General features: G+C 39.7%; 2 protein-coding genes across 3 annotated transcripts in view; both read right to left on the bottom strand.

Moving 5' to 3' along the window:
- The window catches only part of LOC137187388 (1-phosphatidylinositol 4,5-bisphosphate phosphodiesterase gamma-1-like), a 33144-nt gene extending 25506 nt beyond the window's left edge, over positions 1-7638 (bottom strand). For both annotated transcript variants that reach the window (XM_067596239.1, XM_067596240.1), the window contains exon 1: positions 6810-7638. In XM_067596239.1, the coding sequence (XP_067452340.1) occupies positions 6810-7080 (271 nt within the window). In that variant the 5' untranslated portion in view covers positions 7081-7638. The remainder of the gene's footprint in view (positions 1-6809) is intronic.
- Positions 7639-11981: 4343 nt separating this feature from the next.
- On the bottom strand, positions 11982-25099 carry naprt (nicotinate phosphoribosyltransferase). Its single transcript, XM_067596241.1, has 13 exons — positions 24768-25099; positions 22350-22477; positions 22149-22231; positions 19217-19347; positions 19012-19127; positions 18067-18263; positions 16268-16408; positions 16054-16138; positions 15884-15964; positions 15677-15779; positions 14616-14773; positions 13007-13114; positions 11982-12863 (listed from the first exon to the last, which is right to left on the bottom strand). The coding sequence occupies exons 1-13, from the start codon at positions 25012-25014 to the stop codon at positions 12777-12779; spliced, it is 1665 nt and encodes a 554-aa protein (XP_067452342.1). The 5' UTR covers positions 25015-25099; the 3' UTR covers positions 11982-12776.
- Positions 25100-25577: the final 478 nt, after the last annotated feature.

Raw genomic sequence — 25577 nt, 5'->3', positions numbered from 1 at the left:
GCTAAGAAAATAAATAAAAAGTATCAAAAATATAATCGTAACAACAAATCATGTGTATTTTGTGTTTTGGCTGACATTTTTTTGAACTCATGCTGTACAGTTTTAGGTTTTTGCAGAGACAGAATGCAACAAGTCACTCTGGAAAACACACCCACCGGAGGAGAATAATATGCAACCAAGGGCTAAGCTAGCTATGCAACCAAGGGCTAAGCTAGCTATGCAACCGAGGGCCAAGCTAGCTAAAAACATTAGATTTCAGCATGTCAAAGGATTATTTCAGCACCCTTTGTCTACCAGAGAGGAAAAGTTAGTTTATAGCATATCCTGAAACACGTTACATTCTATATGTTATGATGCAATACATAAAAAACAAAGGCTGACATCACATCACATCCACAGTAGAGACAACATAACTGTATAGAAGGCTCTTTTAACAGTTAGCATTTCAGTTGAATGCAGGTTAGCTATTCTGTGACTTAAACGTCTTTTACAAACACCACATAACTTTCAATTAAACAGCTGTTCTGTTTTTACTTTCAACATGTGTGTTCTCTGTAACTTTAATCACTTTTGTCCTTCTTAAAGACTCAGTTTTTCAGTTTGGCAGCTTATGAAAACTTAGTTCTGGGTTCTCTACCCTGTTGAAAGTGCATCCCAACACACAGCAGCTTTTAGGCGTTTTTCTGTAGTTTTCTAGCAGACAGAAGTGACAAGACACCATTGTTTCACTGCTGTTAAGTGTATTGAGACACCCTGGTGTGATTTTGCACATTAAATAAATAAACTTAAACCTTCAACTCAGTACAAAGTCAAATGGAGAGCGATGAACTGTTTTCCCTCCAGGCTGGGTGGAACTTAATTGTGTTCTGTCTCTGTGTTTATTTCCTACTTTCCAGGCAGCCGGTGGTTTCCATTCATTTACACATGTATGCTATCAATCAATTAGCAGGCTCTTCTACAGTTGTGTAATCAATCATAGTGAACATCAAGTCTGTACTCCTTTCTGTCAAAGTTACATTTTAGTTCTAACATGATGTGCAGACTTGTGATAACAACGAGCACCTAAACTGGATTAACATGCAACAAAAAATGTATTTATGGAAACATTCAAATCTCACAAAAACTGGGTTTAGTATAGTTTTTTTTGCAATGCAGGGTTACAATTCAGATGGTTGTCTTTTAATTATTTGGTTAGTGATATTAAGACTGTTTGAGGACTTTAAATCTGCATTCGGACTGCTTTATATTTATTGAGCTTTAAAAACTTAACAAAGGCTACTTTTGCAAATAGTTTGCACAACTATAACCTGCGGGTCTGGTATTATATCCATGAGATAAACTGTACTTGGACTGTTCACTGGCTGTTGCATTTTCAAGTACGACTCCTCACCTTTCAACATGCAAATAAACTTTACAGCATACATAAACTGAAAATGTTTAGCTTAATTTTGCAGACCCCAAACATTGTGATTTTGAGGTCATCAGGGGATTCTCAGGTTAAGTAAAAGGTCTGAGACGCCCCCCGTATTTGCAAAGTGGTTTAAACCTGATGACCTAATTGTGGTTTAAACAATTTCTTGTTGGTGCAAATGACCCTGAGTGTCTCAGGCATCCACAGCGCCTCATTTGTAGGTCCTTGTCTGTACTTCCTGCAGAAGATGCTGGGCCTTTTGTTTTCTTGCAGCCAGCCAGTCCTTCAATCTGAGACAGGAAGTTAGACACTCCCTGATAACCCCACACTTCCTGTGCCTCAGGATTTAATACCTCCACTGTTTGCCAAAGAGCTCATCTCAAAGAAAAACACTGATTAGATGTGTGTGTGTGTGTGTGTGTGTGCGTGTAGCAAAGCCGAGGGAGAAACTTTATTTTAAAGCAAACAGAAGAAAAAAAAAAGTATCAGGCAACAAAAACAGAGGAAGGAAAAAAAAAAGGAGAGAAGGGGGGAGGTGAGTGTAGACAGAGAGAGGGGGTCAGTTAAATAAATATGACCGAGATTTCTGGGAACAAAAGACCAAAGCATCAGGTGAGTGACCTTGAAAATGCAAAAAAGAAAGTGAAAGAAAACAGACTGAGAAAGTGATACGGGAGGTCAGAGAAAATCTGGAAAGGAGATGGGTGTTTAGGTGGACGTGGGAGGTGTGGGGGGGGGGGAATTGGGAGAGGACAGCTGGAGGAAAATAGTGAGACGGTAGTGGAGGAGGGGAAAAGAGGTGGGTAGCTGAAAGATAGAGCTGTGGGAGATAAAGTGAAGGCGAGACCTGCTGAGTTCCAGGAATGTAGTGGTGGGGTTGTCCAGAGGGAGGCTGTTTGTAAAGAGGCGTTTGTGGGTTATGAAAACGCGTGTGTGTTTGTGTGAAAGCAGTGTTTTTAACCGGTGTGTAGATTTGGTGTGATTGAGCAGTGTAGGTGCTCGCTGTGTTTACATGCACGCTTGGGCTCATACAGAGGATGTTGCCCTGTGGATTAGCAAAGGCGCCGTTTATGCGATTTATGATTATGGATAAATAATTGATGAGGGCTCCCTGAGAAGGAAAAACACCTACATGTGTGCAGCAGCCATTAGTCTCTGAGCTTTCATGGAAAGAGGGGTTGACTTCTGGAAATGCAAAATAAGAGAAAACTACGGAGGTCCTGAGAGCTAAACACACTGCAACTTATAAAAACACAATATTATAAAGAAGAAAACATCTTTTTCAGTTTGACAACACATAAACAGCATTTAAAAGAAATAAAATACGAGCAAATTGAGAAACACATTCACCAATTTGACCAAACGTCTCCAATAGAACAACGACACAATTGGTCGTAATGTCAGTCGCCAAAAACGACCTATAGTTACGTTTGACTGACAGACGCCATCTAGTGGCTGTAATAAGTATGACCTCATTCGGAGGTGGGGGGTTGGGTGGATGGATAGACTTAGCAGACTTAGCTGCAGGAGACTGTCATTTGCTTCCCGTTTCCAACCGCGAGTGAGGACAGTTTTTTTTAAAAACGTAACTACGACTGTCATGGTGTTTATTGTTGCCATGACGACGAACAATGCCTAACTTTAAGGGAAATAGTAACTTTAATCCACACAACGTTTCAAGTGATCATTTTAACCCAAACCATCATCTTTCCTTAAACCTAACCAAGTGGTTTTAGTGCCTAAACCTAACCAGACCTTAACCACAGTGTTGTCACATCATAATACATTATTATTTATTAACAGTGATGTGTAACGGGTTTGAAAAGTGCAGACAAATGATGTTGTCCTGCCGATTACTGCTGACAGAGGTGCCTGATTAGAAAACGCTCTCATTAGTCGCTCTGGAGTGCACGGTCAAACAGTTGTTTAATGTGGAGGATTCGTTGCGAAATGTGCTGCAAAAACAGAAAACAACCAAATACAGAAACGCGCCGCAAATACAGAAAACACACTGAAAATACAGAAATGTGCTACAAATATAGAAACACACTGCAAATACAAAGAAAACAACCAAATAGGTAAACATGCTGAAAATACAGAAACGCGCTACAAATATAGAAACGCACTGCAAATACAGAAAAGTGCAATAAATACAGAAAACGCACTGCAAATACAGAAAAAAACAACCAAATAGGTAAACACGCTGAAGGCTGAAAATACAGAAACATGTTGAAAATGCAGAAAAGACAACCAAGAGCAGAAACACGCTGCAAATACAGAAACACACTACAAATATATAAAAATTCCCTGCAAATACAGAAAAAACAACTAAATATGTAAATGTGCTACAAATATGGAAACAAGCTGCAAATACAGAAATGCACTGCAAAAACAGAAGCGTACTATAAATACAGAAACGCAGTGTAAAACACAGGAACACCCTGCAAATACAGAAATACCCTACAAATAATGCAACACATTGCAAATACAGAAAAAACAACCAAGTATGTAAATGCACTGTAATTTGCTTATGTTGTCAAATTGAATTATAATGTGTTTCTCAATTTTTTCAGGATTCATTTCTTTGTTTTCTTATAAATTCTGCACATGTGTTGTCAAGCTGGTGAGGGTGTTTTCTTAATTTGCTTTCATTTTGTTAATTTGCAGTGTGTTGACCTCTCTGGGCCACCGTAGAAATTACACAAAAGTGAAGGAGAATAAAAAAGTGTCACCTTCGGCTGCCAGACTTCTCAATAAACCTATTTCTCTCTTATAGAGGAGGACTCTAAAGGTTTTTTTTTTTTTTTTTTACAACATGCTACCATAAAGTCTGAGAGTTAGAATAACACATGGCAGACAGAAGGAAACTCTATCATGCCAGTTGTGAATGCCATAAGTTTTCTCGGTGCTAACAGACAGTGTAACAAATCCTCCCCCAGGCCACAAAATCCAGGGCGCAGACAATAGCCTCCACACCCCAGACAGGCAGAACGGTGCTCCGACAGGCCGACTTGAAAGCACAACAACAACCTACTGCTTTAAGTTTACCACTGACACTTGACTCTATTCCAGCAGGCCGCCTCAGACCACAATCAGTCAGTCAGTCAGTCACTCAAGAGGACAGACAGGAAGCTCAGAGCTGAGCGAGGACTCAGGATCAATGTGGCAACAGCAGCACGCACTCTACTCTCTCTGGAGAGCTACTGGGAGGCTGACATGGAGGAAGAAGGGGTCACAGGGTCGCGATCTGTCTGTCCGCTGAGGGGTCGGTGACAGTGCGTCAGCTGCAAGTTTGGGTCAGGATGGGAGGGCGAGGAGGGGGGCGTAAAGGGACATCAAACTACCACATGCATGAGTCACATGCAGCGATTCTCATTCTTGCACCTTTACAGCAGACATACATGCAGAAAGGATCAAAACAAGCCTGTTTTTTTTTAAAGGGCCAGTTCACCAACATTATAAAAAGACATGTTTTTCTACTTAGCCCTGATGGTATCCAGAGCCATATCAATATAGACAGTTGAGGATTTAGAAGGTGCAGGGTTTGAGATCTCCGTCTCTGATCTGTCGTTTGAATTTCTTTGATTCGAGTGCTACTATTGCCTTAAAAATCTTGAGCTTTAAAATAGTATTTTGACAACATTGTTAAGGCTGCGACTAAAATTACATTCATTATCAATTAATCTGCAAATAATTTTCTCCATTGATCAAATATGTCTATGAAATGTCAGAAAATAGTGAAAAATGTCCGTTATAATTTCCCAGAATCAAAGGTTACATCTTCATATGTGTTTTTTTGTTTGACCAACAATTTAAAACCCAAATATAATCAGTTTACTGTCATGTATGACAAAGAAAACCATTATTTCACATGTGAGGAGCTGCAACCAGCAAATATTTGGCCTTTTTGATTAAAAAATGACTAAAACGATTATCAAAATAGTTAAAGATTGATCTATTTGATCAACTAATCATCACAGCTCTAAACAGAGTCTTAAATCAAGAGCTTTTTTCAGAGCTTTCAACCACATTTCATGGTTGTCCTCAGTGAACAGAATTTGCTTAGTTAGCATGATGAAATGTATAATATATGAAACTACATACAACCAGCTGTTATCATGTGACCAAAGTTCCATATTTAGGTAACATATATCGCAGCTAAAACCAACTCCCTCCAATGATGAAGACTGTGAAAATGTGGTTGAAAGCCCTAGAAAAGCTAGTAAGTGGATCTTGTGCTAAAATTATTTCGTCAAGATACTTTTTTGATGCCGTTCTTTGAGAAAATATTAACGTTTTCCTACAAACCTTTTTCTAAAATTTAAAAAGAAAAGAAGCAAAAGTTCTCTAAATGTTGTTATGATGTCTAAACACAAACAGCTGCAAAAGAAATTTGTCTAAATAACAAAGTAGCAAAATTCTGATTTAAAATCAGAAACAATCCGATCAAAGAATGAGCAAACAAACGCCAACGTTTAGTATCTGACAGTTTCATTACTCATGTGGACACATTTTAGTAGGTACATAAAAAATAATGAGATCCTGTACCCACCCTAGATTCTTCTTGTGTGTGCATGATTTAAAGGTTCAGTTCACTCAAATAACAAAGACGTTTTCTCACTTTGCCGTCTAGTAATGCAGAAGGTTTCGGTTTTGTGCCAAGATTTTGACGTACAAACCTCAGAAACATCAGCTGCTCTTTCAAATACGAACCAAGTAAATGGAACTCTGTTGGTCGTGCTGGACGCATTAAAAAACCGAAGTAAAGAGGAGCCTGTCTTTCTAGAAACAATGTCCCCGTTACTCTGGACAACACTGAGACTTCAGTGTTAACAGTTCTCACTGGAAGTAGTTTCCACAGGAGAAATAGTCCCAATGAAAAGTGTTGACAGTGACACCAGGAAACTGTTTCCACAAAGAGAGTCCAGTTTTATTTAAATGTCAGTTTTCAATGCTGTGAGCACAACAAACAACACACACCATTCACCTTCCATTATACTGGGACGTCTGCAGAAGACTAATAACAAATCCCAGCACAATAAAACTTCCTGCATAGCGAGACAGCAGAAGAGTAAATGTCACCAGATACTTCTGTTATAGATTTTTGCTTTTTGTTTTTGTGAAATACTGGTTCACCTCTTCAGGCTTCTAAAAATCCTTCAAATAAAACAACATGAGACGTTCAAACCTGTGATGATGGGTGACCAGTAGGCAGCACTTTGTTTTAAAGGGGAACAAACCAGTAAGATTGGAAACCACTGCTGGTAAACATGCATACACAGAAGAAGAAAGTGTCCCTGGTGTTCTGTTACTGTATTTGTCAGCATGTTTCAGTATCTGTGACAGCACACAATATAAAAAAAACCACCAGTACTTCACCATTTCTGTAAATACTCACTCTCTCCTTCTACTTTATCCGGGTTTCGACTCCACACTATCTGCCTGGTGTCCTGTTTGATCTGGAAGGTTCTCCTCTCAGGACGCTGGGACTTCTTCTGGTAGAAGATGGTCATCACCGTGCCCATCTCCAGGCTGTGGAGGATGCGGGGACCTGCTTCTGTCCAGTCCAGCATCCTGGAGGCAATGACCGGACCAGCAGCCCCCGCGGCACCACCGGCGGCCTCCTCGGCACAGCCATTGAGACAGCCGCTGAACCTGGCTGCACACATCTTCACTGCATAGCTACGAAGGAAAAAAAAAAACCTTGCAGGATTTACTGATCTGTTGTGGTTTCTGATTGAAGATGCTCTCTCGTCCTTTAATCACTTACTGGAAGCACCACAGTTAATCCAACATGTCCAAAAAAACCGACTGGTGCGAGGAGGAAATCTTGTTAAGGACCCAAATTGTGCCACTCAGGGCAAGTTCACATTAAAACACAAGCTTAAAGACATCACTCAGCAGCTACAGAGCTGACACACTGAAATGTCTGAGATGTGAATTATCCTCTGGTCCTCTGGAGGGGGAGTGTATCCCTGTGTTATCCTTTCCAGATGCTTCTGGCAGCACACCAGCGAAATCCGCTCGGAGTGAGTTCTCATCACCGCTGGACTCAGGTTTCCACCCTCAATGTGTCCTCCTGCTAGTCCTCCAGTCCACGACAGCACAGGCAGCAGAGTCCGGCTTTAAATCCAGCTCGTACCGCCGCCGCGTCGTCGCCTGCTGCTTCTGCCGCTCGCGCGGTAAACACGATATATCTCCCCTTTCTGATTTTGGGAAAATGAAGTCAGTACGAGCGACAAAGACGCCGAGTTATGTAATGACGAGTCGGACAAATACCCGGAGGTGGGTGCAGCGGGACGGCCGGGAGGAGGACGTGCATCGGCGGGCGCTGTGTGTCGGCTTCACGGAGATGGGAGAGCACGGAGCGGCCGCGGCGAGAACCGTGTGCGCTCCCATCCGCCAAACCATTCTGCTCTCCCCTCACACGCTCCTCTCTGGGCTCATTTCATTACACCACCGACAGGACAGGATGCATTTATCCGACGCAGTCACCCGTTTGGAGACACCGTACACAGGCGTGCGGGGTTGAGCTGCGCGTCCACTGCCCCACTTCTTCCTCCTCTCTCTCTCTCTGTCTCTCTCTCTCTCTGCCTGCGCGTCCGCTCAGCTCCAACGCCAGAGGTCTTGAGAGGAAATTAGGGCTAGCAGACCGGAAAAGCTTGATCAGATTTTTTTTTCTTCTCTGTGCTGTAGTGTATCTGAGGGAGGATGAGGGGAGTGGAGGGAGAGTCGTAGCGGAGAGCCGGAGAAGGAGAGGAGGGAGAGAGCAGAGCGACCTCCGCGGGCCTCCAGGAGATCTGCAGCTTCACCATGGAAGGAAAAGAAAAGAGATTTGTGTGCTCGTGTGTGTTTCTGACCTAGCCTACTTTCAGACTTAACACTAAACGTTGCGTCCCTAATTGGGTAAAAAACATGATTTTTTTGGGCCAGTGGTTCCAGGAAACGAATGTAAGTATATGCAATGTCCCCAAAAGTGACCTAAGTAAACGTGTGTGTGTGTGTGTGTGTGTGTGTCTAGGTGTGTGTGTGTGTGTGTGGGAAACGATAAGTCAAGTCAAAAGGTCAAGTGGGGTTCAGATTGCAAAGGTCACTTTGATGTAACATCAGTAATGACAGTAAATCCTATTTTTCAAGTGATAGATTTCATTAATTAATTTACTTTATTTGATAATTAATCAACATTTAAACAAATGTAAATGTACCCAAGTTAGTCAAAAGGCTAGTTTTTATCAGCGGTACCTTTGCCTGATGTTGTTCAGCATCCTAGAATAGTTAAAATAATATAATATAGTTAAAAACATACTACACTGTGATGAAAATCATACAAACAATACAGTTAAACAACATGACTGATGATGCAGGTACAGTATGAATACAGTCATGTTAAAGGTGTTAAAAGTGTCAACTTATATTTCCAGAACATAAATGTATAAATGTTTTTAAAAGAATAAAAGAGAACATAACATAAAGATAATTTAATAACAGCAAGATAGTAAAAAAGTGAAAAGTGAAGCTGGTAGTTAAATATTACAGCTGATAATAAAAATATATATAATTATTTTAGTTTAAAATACAAAATATGCAGCTTTTCTACCCATTCAGTATTTATTTAAGCACTCTTTCACACCTTTGCACTATTTGTATCCTGTTTACAGTTAACAGAAATGGTTTTCACCAGTATACAAACATAATATGTTGTTTCTATATGTTCGTATCTGTTTTTTCACCCACATGTACTTTATATTGACATGTTAATATTCAATTATCTTTGTCCAACTTGTTGTGCATGTGTCTTTCATTTTGTGCGTAAGCACATTGAGAGCCTCTAGAAACCGCAGTCTATTCCTCTTGTGCATAAACATACTCGGCCAATAAAACTGATTCTCATTCTCAATAAATATTTCTCAAGTCCAGAACAAATGGTTCTAATCCTGAGATATCTCTTCAACTTTTGACCTTTGCGTGTCTTCATCAGACAAAAGACAGGACATCCAATGTTAACAGCGTTACCAGCAACAATAAAACTCATGTTAAAGGTGACGTACTTTGGGAAGTAAAAGGAGTCGACTTGTGGTTGGAGAAGTAAAAAGACTCTTTTGTTTGCAAACATGCTTCACTGCTGAAGTATCCTGGAGCACAAATCCCTCCCAGCGTCAGCACTGCTGCGCTGTGTTATGAGGGACTGGGGATGAACTAACAGTCACAAATCATTCAAATAAAACAATTTAATTCTGATTAAAAGTTGCTGAATACATTTCCTCAAGTATTTTACTTAAATATCATTTTGAGACACTTTACTTCAGACTTATAGACTGAATAATTAATCCATCAATCATAGAATTAGTCAATAAATTGACTATAAAGAAAATAATTATTAGCTGCAGCCATAAAATATTGTAATTTGAATTCTTCTACCTTTATTGACAATCATACATAGTTTGGAGATGTTTTTATTCAGCTTATAAAATATGATGTATCCCTGAAGATTAAATGAAGTGACGCAAAATTGTTAAAATTAGCAACAAGCTACATTAAACTGCTGCTTATATGTTAATACAACAGTAAAAACTAATCCAATAGTTTGTATAAAAGGGGCCATAATTAGTTTTTAAACTTGAAGTATATTTTGCTTAAGTTTGATTTTAAGTGCTATTTTATAAGTTTGACTTTTACTAGTAATGGAGTAGTTTTACATTGTTTTACTGCAACTTTTACTCAAGTAAAACTTCTCTCAGTACTTGTTGCACTGCTGATGGTGTTAGTATCAGTTACAGTCATGTTGGCAGAAGAAAAACTTCAGTAACGAGCGTTAAAAAGAATCCACATCTGCTCCGCTCCGGCTGTGAAACAAACCAAAGTATCAAGTGTGGAAGAGTGTGAGATTCACCACCGAGTGTTGTCCGGTCAGTCCGGTGCGATGACATCACAGCCTCTTCCGTGTCTAATCAGCTCCACATGTCTCCTCTCCGAGTGTATCTGCATCGCTACTACCACTGGCCAGCAGGCAGCCAATCAGAATTCAAGGAAACACTTCTCACATGTCCTGAAGCAAAAACAGGCAGGAGAGTGAGGGGGATCATGATGGAGAGAACTCTTCAGTCAATCACTGAACCAGTTTAAAAACCAGATTTACTTATTCTTTAAAGTCCAACTTAAACAGGACAAGGAGTTAAATCAGCTGTTGATTCCTCTTCAGTCAAGTTTCTTTTAACATTTTCTCAGTTTTGAAGTCAGTTTTTCATTTGTCACACAGATTTAAAGCTAAAGCTGCTGCTGCTGTTGCTGTTGGAGCCACTTTTCTATCAGAGTTCACGTTCGAGGCTTCTCTCTCAGTGTTAAATTGAATACAGGGACTGAATTCAACACTAACCTCCATCACGTTTTGCATTGTTTTCAATACTATGAAAAGAAACAACCATTACTTATCTTAACATGTATTAAAGACACATGCACAGCTGGTTTCCATCATATGTTTTCTTTAAACTACAAAAAAAAAAAAAAAGAAAAAGAAAAAGTCTCCGGGGAGTTTTAAACTCTCAAACAATGCATGCTGGGAATTCCACTAATACGCTGATCGTGTTTCTTTTGAAACTTATTTTAACAAGTTGTGTGAACTCCCAGCAGTACGTTCATTCATGTGAGGTTAGCTCATGTTTCTGAGTTCAGAGATGAAAACTAGACATTTTAAGTTGAAATGAAATGAATAAAACTTACATATTTAAGTTCATGACAAAAGATGAGTTGATTCCACTAAATTCCTGTATGTTTTACAGTGTGTTTCTTCTTCTGCTTTTACTTTTTAAACTCCAAATGAAACCTGTAAATGAGCTGAAAAGGAGCAAAAACGCAACTAGAACAGAATGATTGTGACATTTAAGCAACATATTGGCAGCGTGGCGCTAAATCTGAATTGATTTAAAATCATTATGTGTGCAGGTTTTATGCGTTTATGTGTTCAAAATTTCAGTTTGTAGAAAAATATGAATGCAGGTGAAAATTGGTGCAGTCTTTGTAGCAGCTTACATTCCTCTGCTACAGTGGGGTTTTTTTTTTTTTTGATAGTCACACCGGGGGCAGCAAAGTCAGAAAGTTTCAGTTGGAGACATGATGGCTTTAATACAACATCAGAAACATGCTAAAGATGAACACATTGGTAAATTACGACTGATTACAGGGACAGGTGGGGAATGAAATATTAAATGTGCTCCTACATTATTTAACTAATGGTTCTGGATGGCGTTTTAACCAACAGGATGTGGTCTTAAATATACACTCACCAAGCGCTTCATTAGGAACAATCTAATGCAATACAACAGCTCTGCTATAAACTCTACTTTTATGAAGCTTATACACTTTCAGGTTTTTGTTGATGTTGTCAGAAAGGTGATAATTCTACTTAACATGTATTATTGAGTTCGTAGTGGGTGGTGGTGTACTGGAGGGCAACTTATAATGCACCCCAGTACAACACCATCCACCATGACCTCAATATATGTTGCTGTTAGCATGTTTCCATCGATCAGATTAGCAAAAACTTTTCTTGATTTACATCCGTTTTCACACAAAATTCAAATTTCTCGTCAAGCAGGACAAACAGCTCTTCCATCAGAAAAAAAACTCAGATGTTTACTTTAAAATACAAAGATGTCTCTCTGGTGAGTTCCCCGAAAAACTGAGGTGGGGTGAAAAATGACCTACATATGAGCTCCTAACGGGATTAAAATGAACTGACCAGGGCAGGTAATGTTAAAATCACCCCACCTCCTCTAGAACGAATTCAGTTAACATCTGTCAGTGAGTTTCACAATAATACCTGGTTGTAATTTTGTTTTTTGATTGAAAGCAGTGAGACTTCTGTTCTTTATTTAGTTTTTTTACATTTGGACAGAAGGTACCCTCACGAACAAAAAGGAGAGAAAAAAAGAGAGAAAGAAATCAAAGTTCAGCGCCATTTTATAGCTTATTTTAAGGTTAAAATCAAGTGTGAGTAACTCAACAGTTCAATTATCCGTCATTTCAATTAGTCTTGCTTGTCTGATGCTTCTGCAGCAGTTGCTCCTTGAAAACAACAGTTTCCAGAAGAAAAATCCATTTAGTTATAAGGAGGATTTGTTATCATTTGCTTCAGTCTGTCCCAGTCTGTCCTCATCTGAACCTCTTTTAATAGGCATTAGATACAAAGGAAACAACACAACTGTCATTTCCTGTATTTGGAGTATGGTGTTAACACTGTGAAGGTTTGATAAGGCAACGCATAACAAATGTTTGCACTCCTTTTACTGTAAGGCACTGTGGAAAATAGTGTCAATAAACAGACATGAAGCCAGGCGATGAGAACACATAAATGTGCGTCTCTCTTTCTTTAGTTGGCTAAGAGAAAGTTGCTGTTGTTGGAGCTGCCTTTTCGGATTTCTGTGACCAGGTTGTGGAGTTTCTCTGACAACGCCACCTGGTGGGAAGAGAAGGAAAAACACTGGTAAAAGAGATCTTTGTAAGAATGCAGAGTCATGTCTGTATCTGTGAGAAGGTGTGAGGTGTTCTGTTTTTGCTTTAGCTAAAGATCTGGGGGAGGGAAGAGGGGGGGGGACTCACTGTGTAAGAGTCTGGTTCCTGCAGCCTCTTGTGTCGAGGGTTCAGAGTCTGCAGGGAGCCCTGGACCTTTGCTCTAGTTTCTGCAGCGCTGCACAGAGGGTGTGTGACCTACAAAGTGTGGGAGATACATTCATGAAGACTAAACTCCAACACAGTAGAGTCCTGCACTGATGCAGATTGTGCTTTATCTCCTCCAGGACATTCAGTATCAGTATCATGACTTTTAAGACATGATTGATGTTTTTGCTGTCGTTATCCAGTCTTTCTATAAATCGTGTCTCTCAATGCCACACCGCTCGTGCCTGATGCCTTCTTCAACTTTAAGGAGCACAATCTACCGACCATTAACTTCCTGTCCTATGCTTCATTTCATTCATTTCCCACAATGCCCCTCTACAACCACCACAAGATGTCCCTGAACTCTCTGTTTTCAGATGTGGTTTATGCCTGTAGGTGGAGAGACAGACGGTGGTTCAATCCAAATTGTAGACCTTTTGGGGTGTGTTTCCATGAAGTGTATACTGCTGTCCACAACAGTGCTCATGCACACGTTATACAGACTTCTAGTCCACATCTGCAGTGGTGGAAACTACTGTACTTAAGTATAGTTTTGAGGTACTTGTACTTTACTTGAGTATTTCCATGTGATGATACTTTATACTTCCACTCTACTACATTTCAGAGGGAAATATTGTACTTTCTACTCCACTTCATTTATTTGACAGCTTTTCAGATGAAGATTTGACACAATGGATAATATAACAAGCTTTTAAAATACAACACATTGTTAAAGATGAAACCAGTGGTTTCCAACCTTTTTGTCTTTTGACGTCTTACAAAAAGCAGTGTGTAGTCGGGGTCACATTTCACATGTCTATGAGTTGGTAACAGCTCCACCAAATAGTGATTTTTCCCTCTAAACTTCTCACATGCTTTCATTTCAATAAATGTTCAAATGATCCAATATTTCAGCAAAAATCAAAGATTAGAGAAAAAGTCCCAAAAACTGAAAACAGATTTGTGTATCAGAACTTTGTTTTTTCTTCTTTCCTCTCCCATTAATCATCTCATGACCCCTCAGATTTATCTGCTGACCCTTTGGGGGGGCCGTGACCCCTAGGTTGGGAACCACTGGACTAAACTAGCTAACTGTATATAAAGTAGTTGAAACTAGCTCCACCTCCAGCAGCTACAACAGTAACATGCTGCTCTAACACTGATGCTTCACTATTAATAATCTGATGATGTCATATATAATAATATATCAGTCAGAGGGACCAAACCACTACTTTTACTGCAATACTTTCACTACATCAAGCTCATAATACTTATGTACTTTTACTGAAGTAGGATTTTCATGCACTACTTGTAATGGAGTATTTTTACGTTGCAGTATTGGTACTTTTACTTGAGTAAAGGATTGGAGAACTTCTGCACTTCTGGTGGACACTTCACCAGACTTTGCTCCAGATGATAACCCAAAAGTTAACAACAATATGTATGTGATGATGGAAAAGAAACAACAAGCATCATAAAGCAGCGACTAGTCTACAAATGTAGGTTATACTGTGATAATATCAGTCTCCGGACGGTCGTGCTCCATCCTCACCTGTCCTTTGGTAAACGCTTCCTGGCGCAGACAGGTGACCTGAGCTGGAGTGACTGAGACAGAGGTGTTATCACACCCCAGAGGATAGCAGCTCAGTGGGAGTCCTGCCTCTGGAGGAGACTCCACTGCCAGACTCACCAGGTCCAGAAAAGGATGGCCTGCAGGAGAGGAAAGAGTGGGAGACCGTGAATGCGTTTATAGCCACCATGAGGCTGTAATCACTCTTTAAACACCGGGAAATAAAATAGCTGGATGGAGTAAAAATAGAGAAAAAACTGCTGTCTTACTTCTTCACCCCTAGTAAAGATAATACAGAAAGATTGTATGAACGGTGGGTTTATACTCTGTGTGGTGACTATTTCAGGACATCTCAGACTCAGATTGTCAGGCTGATTTCTACATTGTCAGAGTTGACTCATCTGTCATGAGTCTAAGCTGAACTTTGTCAGCCAGAGAGGCTCTGGTTTGTTTCCTCTGGTCTGAATCAGTGGATGACTTAGTAAACTTGTTCCTCTTGGTTCTGTTTCTTGTTACACAGGAAAAAAAAACTCAAGCAAATCATCTGCCCAAACTAATCGCACCGAGGGGGAAAACGAATCATACTACAATTTAACCAAACTAAACAATACAGCATTGAAAACACCTGTAGGCTCAGTTTGAATGCTGACATCACCACAACAGTCATATTAGATGAACTGAAAATTAATCAGCAGCTGTTTTGATAATCGATTAATAGTTTCAGTCATTTTTCAAGCAAAAATGGCAAAAATGTTTTGGTTCCAGCTTCTCAAATGTGACAATTTGCTGCTTTTCTCTGTTTTACATCATTCAAAATGAATATTGGATTTATATTTGGACATCTGTAAAAGTTACTTTGGACTCGGGGAAACTGATATGTGTGTTTATTAACACAGCAGATTAATTGTTAGTTGCAGCTCTAGTTAACATACATCCTAGACATTCAGTAGCTCTTGGATGGCAATGTTGTGCAGCTAAAAAACAGCAAAAGTAACAATAAAACAGAGACCATGATGTAACAGGAACTTCACATTAATTCTCACCCTCACTGTCTACTAGTCTGTAGACAGCTTTCCTCCCGGGGACGGTGCTCTTCTCTGGATCCTCACTGATCTTCATCCTGGGCCTCCCCCTCACCTCCACCAGCTAACGCACAAACAAAAACAACACCATGATATAAGAAGGGAGATTGGGTCATTTGGATTGAGTGGTTCTTCTTGTTTGTGCACTTTTTGTGTTTATTAAATCACCTTATACACACAACCTAGTGAGGGTTGTTTTGTGCAGGTGACCAGATGTGTTCCAACACCGACCACGTCGATCTCATTCTCCTGAAACAAAGACACACACGTCATCATGGAAGAGGATAAAAGCCCGCAGCGATTCATCATAAACAATTCTCCATGTTTGGTCCCTTTACCTTCTTGTTGAGCTCTACCATGCTTTGCTCTGAGATGTTATTAGTCCCAACGATGATCAGTGAATCGAAGGTAGAGACGGAGAAACTGTAGAGATGGAAAAGCCTCATTAGACGTGAAACGTGTACTTCAGACATCCGGAGGAACAAAATCAACTCTCACTGTAGGTTTGTAAAGACATACTGATGCACACATGTAGCATTGCACCTCACTCACTGCTCGCTGCAGAGTCTGAAGAGACGACGGACGTCGACCGACTGCCTGCAGAGGTCCCCGCTGTCCAGACGAACTCCCACCGGCCTGTAGCCCAGTTCACACAGCGCCAACGCCACGGCGCAGAAGTTCAACACACCACTGCTGAAATAAGACACACACACACACAAATTAGACCACATGAGCTCAAACAACTCTGAGACTGATGGGAAAAGTCCTGGAAAATTGAAATTCCCACTATTTTCTATTAATTATATGAATTAAACATTTACTGTTATTGATAAAAAGAAAAATATCAGCAGAATAATCATAATAATGAATAAAAGTATTAATTAGTTGCTCTCTCTCTCTCCCTCCATGTTTCTGCAGTGTTTACCAAGTTAAATGTAAGACTTTAAGACCTTTTTAATACCACAAAGAATGCAGGTTTAATACCTGCTTCACAATCATAAAGGATGAAAAGCAAAGAAGTACTTATATAACAACATATAACAATATATAACAATAATTCCTAATGATTCAAATAAATCAAAGTTACCTGGACGCTCATAAGTGGCAGAAAATGGATGAACAGGTTAACCAATTAAAAAATGATTAATTAATTAATTACTTCCACTGTTGCACCAGTCTCACTAGTAGTTTATAGATGTAGAACGTTTCCCGACAGCCGCAAACTCACACAAAAAAAATTAGTCACTAATGTTACTGTCTACAGGAGGAAAGAGGACTTATTTTAAGGGAACTGAATTCAGTGCAAGACCTGTGGTAACCCTGATCTCTACACTCATTAAATATATACACAGTCTTTCATTGTGTCCATCTTGGAAACTGTGAAAAAAACATGTGTATTGGTGCAATTACCATTCCTGATATAATAATAATAATAACTGAGGCTTTTCAGCTCACTGTATCACTAACAGATACTGTTCACCTCTCAAGGCCTCATTGATTCAGTCTGCACTAGTGACTCCTTCTGGTAAAAAGAATTCAGTGCAGCAAAATCCAAAAACATGATCATGGGTCACTGCTGTAGCACAAACATTACTTATATTTAACAAGTGTGAATATGGGGTAATAATACACTGATTTATATTTGAGTGAAAGTGCAGGAAAATGTGAAGATTAAAGGTGAACTCCACCGATTTTACACATCAAAGTTTCCAGGTGTTGGAGGGATACTATACTGCATATGTGAAAAAAGTAGTATAAAGCCTTTTGTGTCTCCAGAGGGAGCTGTGGTATGTGAAGTTTGATAAATTGCCTCAAGTGATGTCACTTGAGTCAGCGTCAATTGGGGCTGAAGACTACAAAAATCTGGGGATGTTGAGTTAGAAAGAAGTGATGTCACCAGACGTCTGTAGCTCCTCATCTCTGCTGGAGGCTAGCAGCTCCATGCTACATTAGCCAATAGTAGCATAACACACTCTAATCTGTACAGTTGAGTGAAGCGAGTCGAGTTGCATTGTGGGTAATATAGGAGGAATTAATGAAGAAGAATTAATGGAATAAAAAAAGGTGACATCACTGTTTCTGCTGCATCAATTTTTATCCTTCTTTTAAAAACATGTCCATCATGAGTCTGACATGTTATAGAAAATCAACGCTACTCTTAACATTTGTGTAGAGTTAAGCTGAGCAGTAAATATGCTCATGCAAATGAGGACACACATCAATAACCACAAAGTCAACAGGAAAGATCATATGATTCTACAATGAGTGAGAGCTTGTTTGTCATTCATCACAAGATAAAAGCCTTGATACAGAGCCTCAGCGGAAACTGTCGTATGTATTATAGTAGTTACCAGCTGACACTGTAGCTGTCAATCACAGGAAGGAAGTTGTGAGGGTAGGCGATGGCGTAGGACAGGAAGGCGGCCAACTCGCCCTCGCGAATCTTCCCCGGCTCAGCACCCAGAAGCTCACAGACACGACTCAGCCAGCCCTTCGTCAACGAGATGAAGTCGACTGGGTCAGGCTCCCCGTTCACTGCCACAAGAGTCTGATTGGGAATAAACAGAGACATGTTATTAATTCAAATTTAATATTACATGTAAAAGCTGTTCAGTAAAATCTCAGATGTCAGAGTGTCTTTGAATGCACCAAAAGTAAGTAAGACCAGTCAAACAGCTGCAGCACTACACATAATAACATTATTTTTTTCCCCTTTTTCTTCCAAATGTGGACCAAGCGATTCCCTGCACTGCAGTCATCACAGCTAATGACACTGAAAACTACACGATTCCTCCAGTTGACTCAGTCCCTTCAGCTCCAAGTGTGGAGCTTCATTGGGGATCTAAGTCTTTCTACACATGATAACCAGAAGAACTGCTGGAGACTTTGTTTGCATGTAAGCAGAGTGTATCGCTCAGATTTTATAACTTGCCACTGCACTGCAATTTAGCATAATTTGAACTTGATGAAAACAATGCTAAAAGAGCGATGAGAGTGAACTAAAAGCTAAACAAGGAGCTGAAAAAGATACAAACATGACAAACACAGAGGTGTTTTACTCCTGTACCACAAGTGCTCCAAAGATAACATAACTTTGTTGAAGAAATAAGACGGATAATGAAGAAGATGATGGATTTAAATGCTAAAAAAACATTTCAAGTCTCTCAAATCATTATGTAATGACAACAACTGAAATCAGTGGCTGCCAGAAAGATATGCTTTTGATAATGATCAAAAGTAATGTAGGAATCTGCGATGGTCCTTAACGATGATTGGACGACAGAACAGATACTCACCTGTGGCCATACCTCCTCTAAGGAGGTAAAGGAAGTGACGTATGAGTGTGCCATGGTTCCTGCGATGGGGATCCCGAACAGGAAACCAGCCTGAACATTACTGGTGAGATCAAACCCTGAAAGACAGATTCACGAGTAAAATGTACGCAGTCTTTACAGATTGAGTGTAAGAACATGAATTTTTGAAAGACCACACAGGGTTTACCTCCGATGTGTGTGTATCGTGAGGCAGTGAGCCCTCCATCTGGTCCCTGAGCCCTCCTGAGGCCCATCTCCAGCAGCTTCCTCCTGGGGCCGGCCGCCAGGCGGAAGCGGGCAGCGTTACTACACACCAGACTATCAACAGAGAGAAAGAGGGACTTAGGAATATTTAGTAGATGGTGCTGTTTTCTGACCTGCCAGTGACCCATGAGTCACAAAAACTGACCCATGAGTCACAAAAACTGACCCACGAGTCACAAAAACTGACTCACGAGTCACAAAAACTGACCCACATGTGTGTTTTGTGGTCTGTGGGGAATCTGGCATGCAGGGGGTGGAGTCATGGCTGGAGTTGAACATGAGAAGAAAAAAAATCACTCTTGAAGGACAGAGCTTGATGCACTGCAACTCAAGAAAACACATGCAAATAGACAAAACACAAGCAAATTAAGAAAACATCTTCATCAATTTGACAACACATGTGCAGTGAAGAACACGTCTGGACACGCTCGTTGTTGGTTTGTGACTCATGATGTTACTGAAGTCGGCTATCCGTCAGTGGTGTTGGAAACTGAGCTAAAGCGGAAGTGTTTTGGGTTTATTTTAACATTGTGATCACATGTCCAGACATGTTCATCGCTTTTAAGTGTCCTCTGGAAACACTCTCATTGTGTTGTCTGTATTTGCAGAACATTTATTGTCATATTGATGTGATCGATGAAGATGTTTTCTTAATTTGCTCGTGTTTTGTCTATTTGCATGTGTTTTCTTGAGTTGCAGTGTGTTGAGCTCTCAGGGCCACCATAGCGTCTGCCCTTCAACAGTGATTTTTTTCCCTCTCTTGCTCAACTCCAGCCGTGACTCCACCCCCTGCATGCCAGATTCCCTACCAACCACAAAACACACATGTGGGTGAGTTTCTGTGACTTGTGGGTCATTTTTTGTGACTGGTGAGTCAGTGGAAGGGCAGAGAACAGCACCATCTACTGTGACCAGTCAGGTCAAGAAATATTCCCAAGTCCAACTGAACAGAGAGGAGCGGGAAAGAAACTGTTGTTTGTTGTTAGTAAAACTTCTGTTACATTACACAAACCTCTAAACATGGCTATAAAATAATAATAATAATAATTTTATTTGTATAGCACTTTTCAAACTTTTTCAAACTGTATAAAATAAGTTAAAAAAGAAATCATCCAAAATAATTGAAACTATTAAAATAAACTTAAAGTCAGGTAGTTGCACAACAGACTAATTGTCAGGAGAGAAGACAACAGAATTTAAAAGCAGAACCAGTGTCAGTAGACCGAATACTAACTGGAAAACTGTTCCAAAGCTGAAGATCCAGTACAGCAAAAGCTCGATCACCCTTTGATCTTAACCTGGACTCTGGAACAACGAGCAGGCCCAACCCAGCAGATCTAAGAGGCCTTTTGGACAGTGAGGGGTAAAGAGTTCACTGATGTACTCTGGCACCATGATTTTAAAATGGATTCTAAAAGAAACTGGTAACCAGTACAAAGAGGCTAAAACTGGAGTGATGTGAGAAAACCCAGTTTGGGTCCAGGATTCAGGAGCTGTGGCAGCTGAGTCCTGATAGAAGCCACCGTGAAAGACAAGTGTGTACAAAATGTACAAAATACAGGTTGAGGGCAACGGAGCTGAAATAGTTTATGAACTTTTTTCCTTATATTTGGTCCATTGATGTGTGTAAAATGCACACAGATATGGATTCAATTATAAGAAAATGTTGATCATTCAGTCACCACCTTAAATAACCTTTAAAACTGTTGTATCTGCTTCAATCTGTTTCAATACTTCATTTAAATTGTGATACAGTAAATGAAATATTTCTTAGGCCGGCACCATTCTATCAAATACAGATAATCTAGATTATTGGGGTTTTGTTTTTTTACTGTATACACATTTCCACATAATTCAGCCTGACATACATAATGTATTTATCATCTCCGGACTACTTTAGTTCCCAAATGAAGCACTATTAGACTACAAACACTTGTGCACAACATGAAAACAAGGAATCATGGGTTGGTGTAGCAGAGTAGAAGATATAAATTGCAACTTTATGTGAAAAATAGAAAGTACATTGAAAAATGGTGTAAACTTTGTGTCCCCCCGATGGTAATTGTGAGCCTTAAAACACCAAATATACGGTGATGAAGTATTTAGTCAATTAACTGATTAGTCTAGAGAAAAACTGACAAAAAATATTCATCAATAATGTTGATAATTGATTAATTTGTTTGCCATTAATGAAGCAAACATGTAAACTTAATATCTTTGGGTTTTGTACAGAACAAGCTACTTGGAGAAGTAACCTTTGGATCTTGGCATAACAGGGCGTTTTTCACTCTTCCTTGACTATTCATTGCAAAGAACATAATGAATAGATTAATCAATAATGAAAATAGTCATCTGTTGCAGCCCTACAAATACATGTGACTACCTAATAGTGACCAAAAGTTACCTCTTACACAAGTCCACACTTTAAAATATATATATTTGTATTCATTATAATCAGAGGACCAGCTGGTTAATCTGTGTTGGTGCATTGAGAATAAAATCCTCTCTTACAGTTTATATTACGATATCGACATTTATTATAGTATAATAAATCTTCTGGAAAATCAATTGAGAAACTGTGTCTTTTTTGGCTAATCCAAAAACTGAAATACCTGACAAGTCAAGATACTTTATCACATTGATATAAAAATAATAAAAAAGTTAAATATTGCAACATTGGCCTCAATGACCTAATTCATCCAGAGATATCAGAGAGACTAAACAGTATAAACAGTGCAGTAAATCTCTGACAGTTGACAAATTTATATTGTCTCACAGTGTATATTGTCATATCTCCCAGTGTGTATGTGTGTGTGTGTGTGTGTGTGTGTGTGTGTGTGTGTGTGTGTGGTTACCTGGCATAGTTAACCAGACACAATAAACTGGTCTCCAGCAGTTGGACCACAGCCAGCGGACCTGCCACCTCCATCAGAGGCACCTGCAGATGTTGCACACATGCAGCACAAGTTACATCCTCCATTGACCACCTACAGATCCTGACTGTGACCTTTGACCCTCTGACCCCCCCCCCCCCCCCCCCCAGCCCTGCAGCTCACCCTGGCAAAGACAACAGTGCCTTCTGGGACGGAGCGGAGTGTGACACCTGAGCAGTCAAGGCCTCGCAGGAACTGGAAGAAGGCCGGGTCGGTGGTCGGGGGCAGGACGGAGCGCAGGAACTCCACATCTGGATCCACAAAACACAACCTTAACACAACAGTCGTGTAGACCGACAACCGAGAGGGTGTCCTTCATCCTAAAACTCATCACACATGTGCTCTTATACAAGCACATGGGTCCTCCATGTGTCCTCGCTCCCTCACATGTCCTGTCTCACCACACACACAGAACTACAATTATAAAGCTAAATCTAATAACTTTCTGTACAGTTAATCTAATCTGGAAGGTTTTTGAAAGGTTTTTGAAAGGTTGTGACTGTGATGACGGTTCGACTATGAATGTGTTGAGTGTGGCCACGTGCAGCTCATGAATGGCAACAACAGCATCAGTACAGTAGAGTTTGTGGGGCATTAACGTACTGTAATATCTTCCTGTTCTGAACATTGACTGCTGCAGACAGAGGCAGAAAGTGAAAAGTACAATTACTCCAGTACCTAAGAACACTTTTGAGGTGCTTGTGCTTTACCTGAGTACTGGTATTTTCATTTTATGCTGCTTTATAATTTCTCTCCACTACATTTCAGAGGTTAATATTGTATTTTTTTCTACTTAGCTACATTTATTTCATTTATTTATTTATATGTAATTCATTTCCATGTTAATTTTACATACAAAACTCACAAAATGAGATGCATTATTATAGATCAAAGTCCCCTACAGTATGCAAAATAAGTCAAGTTCAACTACAACATTAAAATGACGCTTACATGTTAAATCAGCAGTAATAATAATCCAGTAAATATATAATAATAACGTAACAAAGAGACCATGCTGCATCATCAGTATGTTTACTTTTGAAACTAATTGTATTTTGCTGGAAAGAATTCTGTACTTCAGCTTAAATAATAGTTTGAAAGCAGATCCTTCGTGCATAATAAAATGTTTTTACGCTGGTATTCATGCTTATCTGAATATTTCTGTCACTATTGGCCTCTTAAAGTTGTGGGAAGTAACTTAAGTGTACTTCTGATTTTCTGGTACTTTGCTGGAGTTTTTCCATTTTATATAGCTGTGTACTTCTACTACACTACGATTAGCTTTTTACTCCACAACATTTATCTGACAGCTACAATTACTTTGCTGATAAGGTTTTATATACAAACCATATCATATTATAAAGTACTGCAGTTTGTCAAATGTGAAGATTTTAAGCTTTTTTTGTGTCACACATGATGGTAAAATATTTGGATTTTGGACTAAACATGAACAAATATGTCACCTTGGACTCTAAGAAGTTGTAATGTGCATTTTTCACTATTTTATTTATAGTGAAAATTATTATTATTTATAAATGCTGATTTCATGTTATTTATAATCTGGTAATATAATATATTTAACAATGTAACAGTGAAAGGCTATCGTGTATAATGAGTACTTTTATGTCAACACACATTGCTAAGATTTATGTACTTTTATTTAAGTTTTGAATGCAGGTCATTTACATGTAATAGAGTATTAAACTACTTAAATAAAGAATCTTTATATATTTCAGTATTGGCTGTTACAAGAGCTACAATACGGTTAGTTGATTAATCGATCAACAGAATTAATCTCCAACTATTCTGATAATTAATCATTTTGAGTATATTTTTAAAGAAAAATACTAAAATTCTCTGATTCCAGCTTCTTAAATGTGAATATTTTCTGGTTTCTTTAGTCCTGTATGATAGTAAACTGAATATATTTGGGTTGTGGACTGTTGGTGAAGACAAAACAAGATATTTTAGGCTGCATCTTGGGCTTTGGGGAACACTGATCAACATTTTTCACTATTTTCTGACATTTTATAGAACAAACGACTAATCGAAAAAAAACACAGATTAATCCATAATGAAAATAATAATTTACCACACTATTACACAACTATAACAGCCAAATGTTTGAGTTCTCATTAGTCATAACTGGTTAAACTCTCTTCTATCCTGTTTTATATCTCTGTCTAACTAGTCTGAGCGGACTAACTACTTGCACAGATCAAACTTTTTTGGTATGCAGTATGTGCCATTTGGCCTCACGTAGTACTGATCCTTACAGCACATTAGAGATTACGGATGTGTGCTAAAGTTCAACGCTAAACGTCAAAGTTCACCGATATATCCCACCGTACCCGTCATTCACGTTTTCCTCATGGGGGTCGCACGGTGAACTATTGCGCAACCACAGCGGTATGCGTAACAGGAGTTTGGAGGACGCAATGTCACGTCCATGTGAGGAAAATAACTCATTAAGAAATTTAGTAAACAGCAACCGTGTTAATGTTTATAACAGAGATAATGAAGTAAAGTTGACTCACTAACCTTCGTCTGTGAAGCGAAAGCTGCGCAGGAACAGCAGACAGTCGTGCAGCCCAGCGAACAGCGAGAAGCCGCCGCCGAACGGATTGTCCCTGAAGAAGAGCTCGAACACGGCGGGCTCCTGGTGCCGGCCGGCCCGCCAGTATGCGTAGGCCATGGTGAACTGGTACAGGTCCGTCAGCAGCGGCGGGACCCGCTCCCGGATCGACCGCTCCATGAGCCCGCATGTGTTGCTGGACGGCGCTGCCATGTTATTCAAACCCTGGTTCCAGGTTCACTGATGCCGAGATCTCTGGGACTTGCAGTTCTCCGCAGCCACACTGACTCCTTCAACTTGAACTGCAGCAGAAACAGAGCGGAGCCCCAAGGGCAGAGCAGGCGTGATACCTTCTGCAGTTCCAGTTTCAAATGAAGCTCTCCAGTTGGCAAATATTTTCCCAGATGGCGTATTTATAATCTAATCTAACCGGCCTTCGCTTTCTCTGGACATCAGAATTCAAAAATGTCCTGACCAGGTCATGCGTCGTTTAACAGATTCATTTGGCTCTTCTTTTTTTTAAAACGATGAATAAGATGAACGATATATATTTAATAATTACCTTTTCCAAGAACCATTATCCATGCTGTCCCTGGATGTCCTGGCAGAGGGCGGGTAGTGGAGGAAGTATTCAGATCCTTCAGTGTAAATAGTGAACCAAATAAATGGCTCCTTGTAGGGCGTTGAATAGTAGATCAGTTTAAGCATATTAAAGGTCAGGTTCACAATTCTTCAGGTCTGTTAAAACAACAGTCAGGAGCCCAAATGAACAGTGG

The sequence above is a fragment of the Thunnus thynnus genome, chromosome 8 (assembly GCF_963924715.1).
Source record: "Thunnus thynnus chromosome 8, fThuThy2.1, whole genome shotgun sequence".
Taxonomy (NCBI): Eukaryota; Metazoa; Chordata; class Actinopteri; order Scombriformes; family Scombridae; genus Thunnus; species Thunnus thynnus.
Note: the sequence above shows the minus strand (reverse complement) of the source record. Positions and strands in the feature narration are given on the sequence as shown.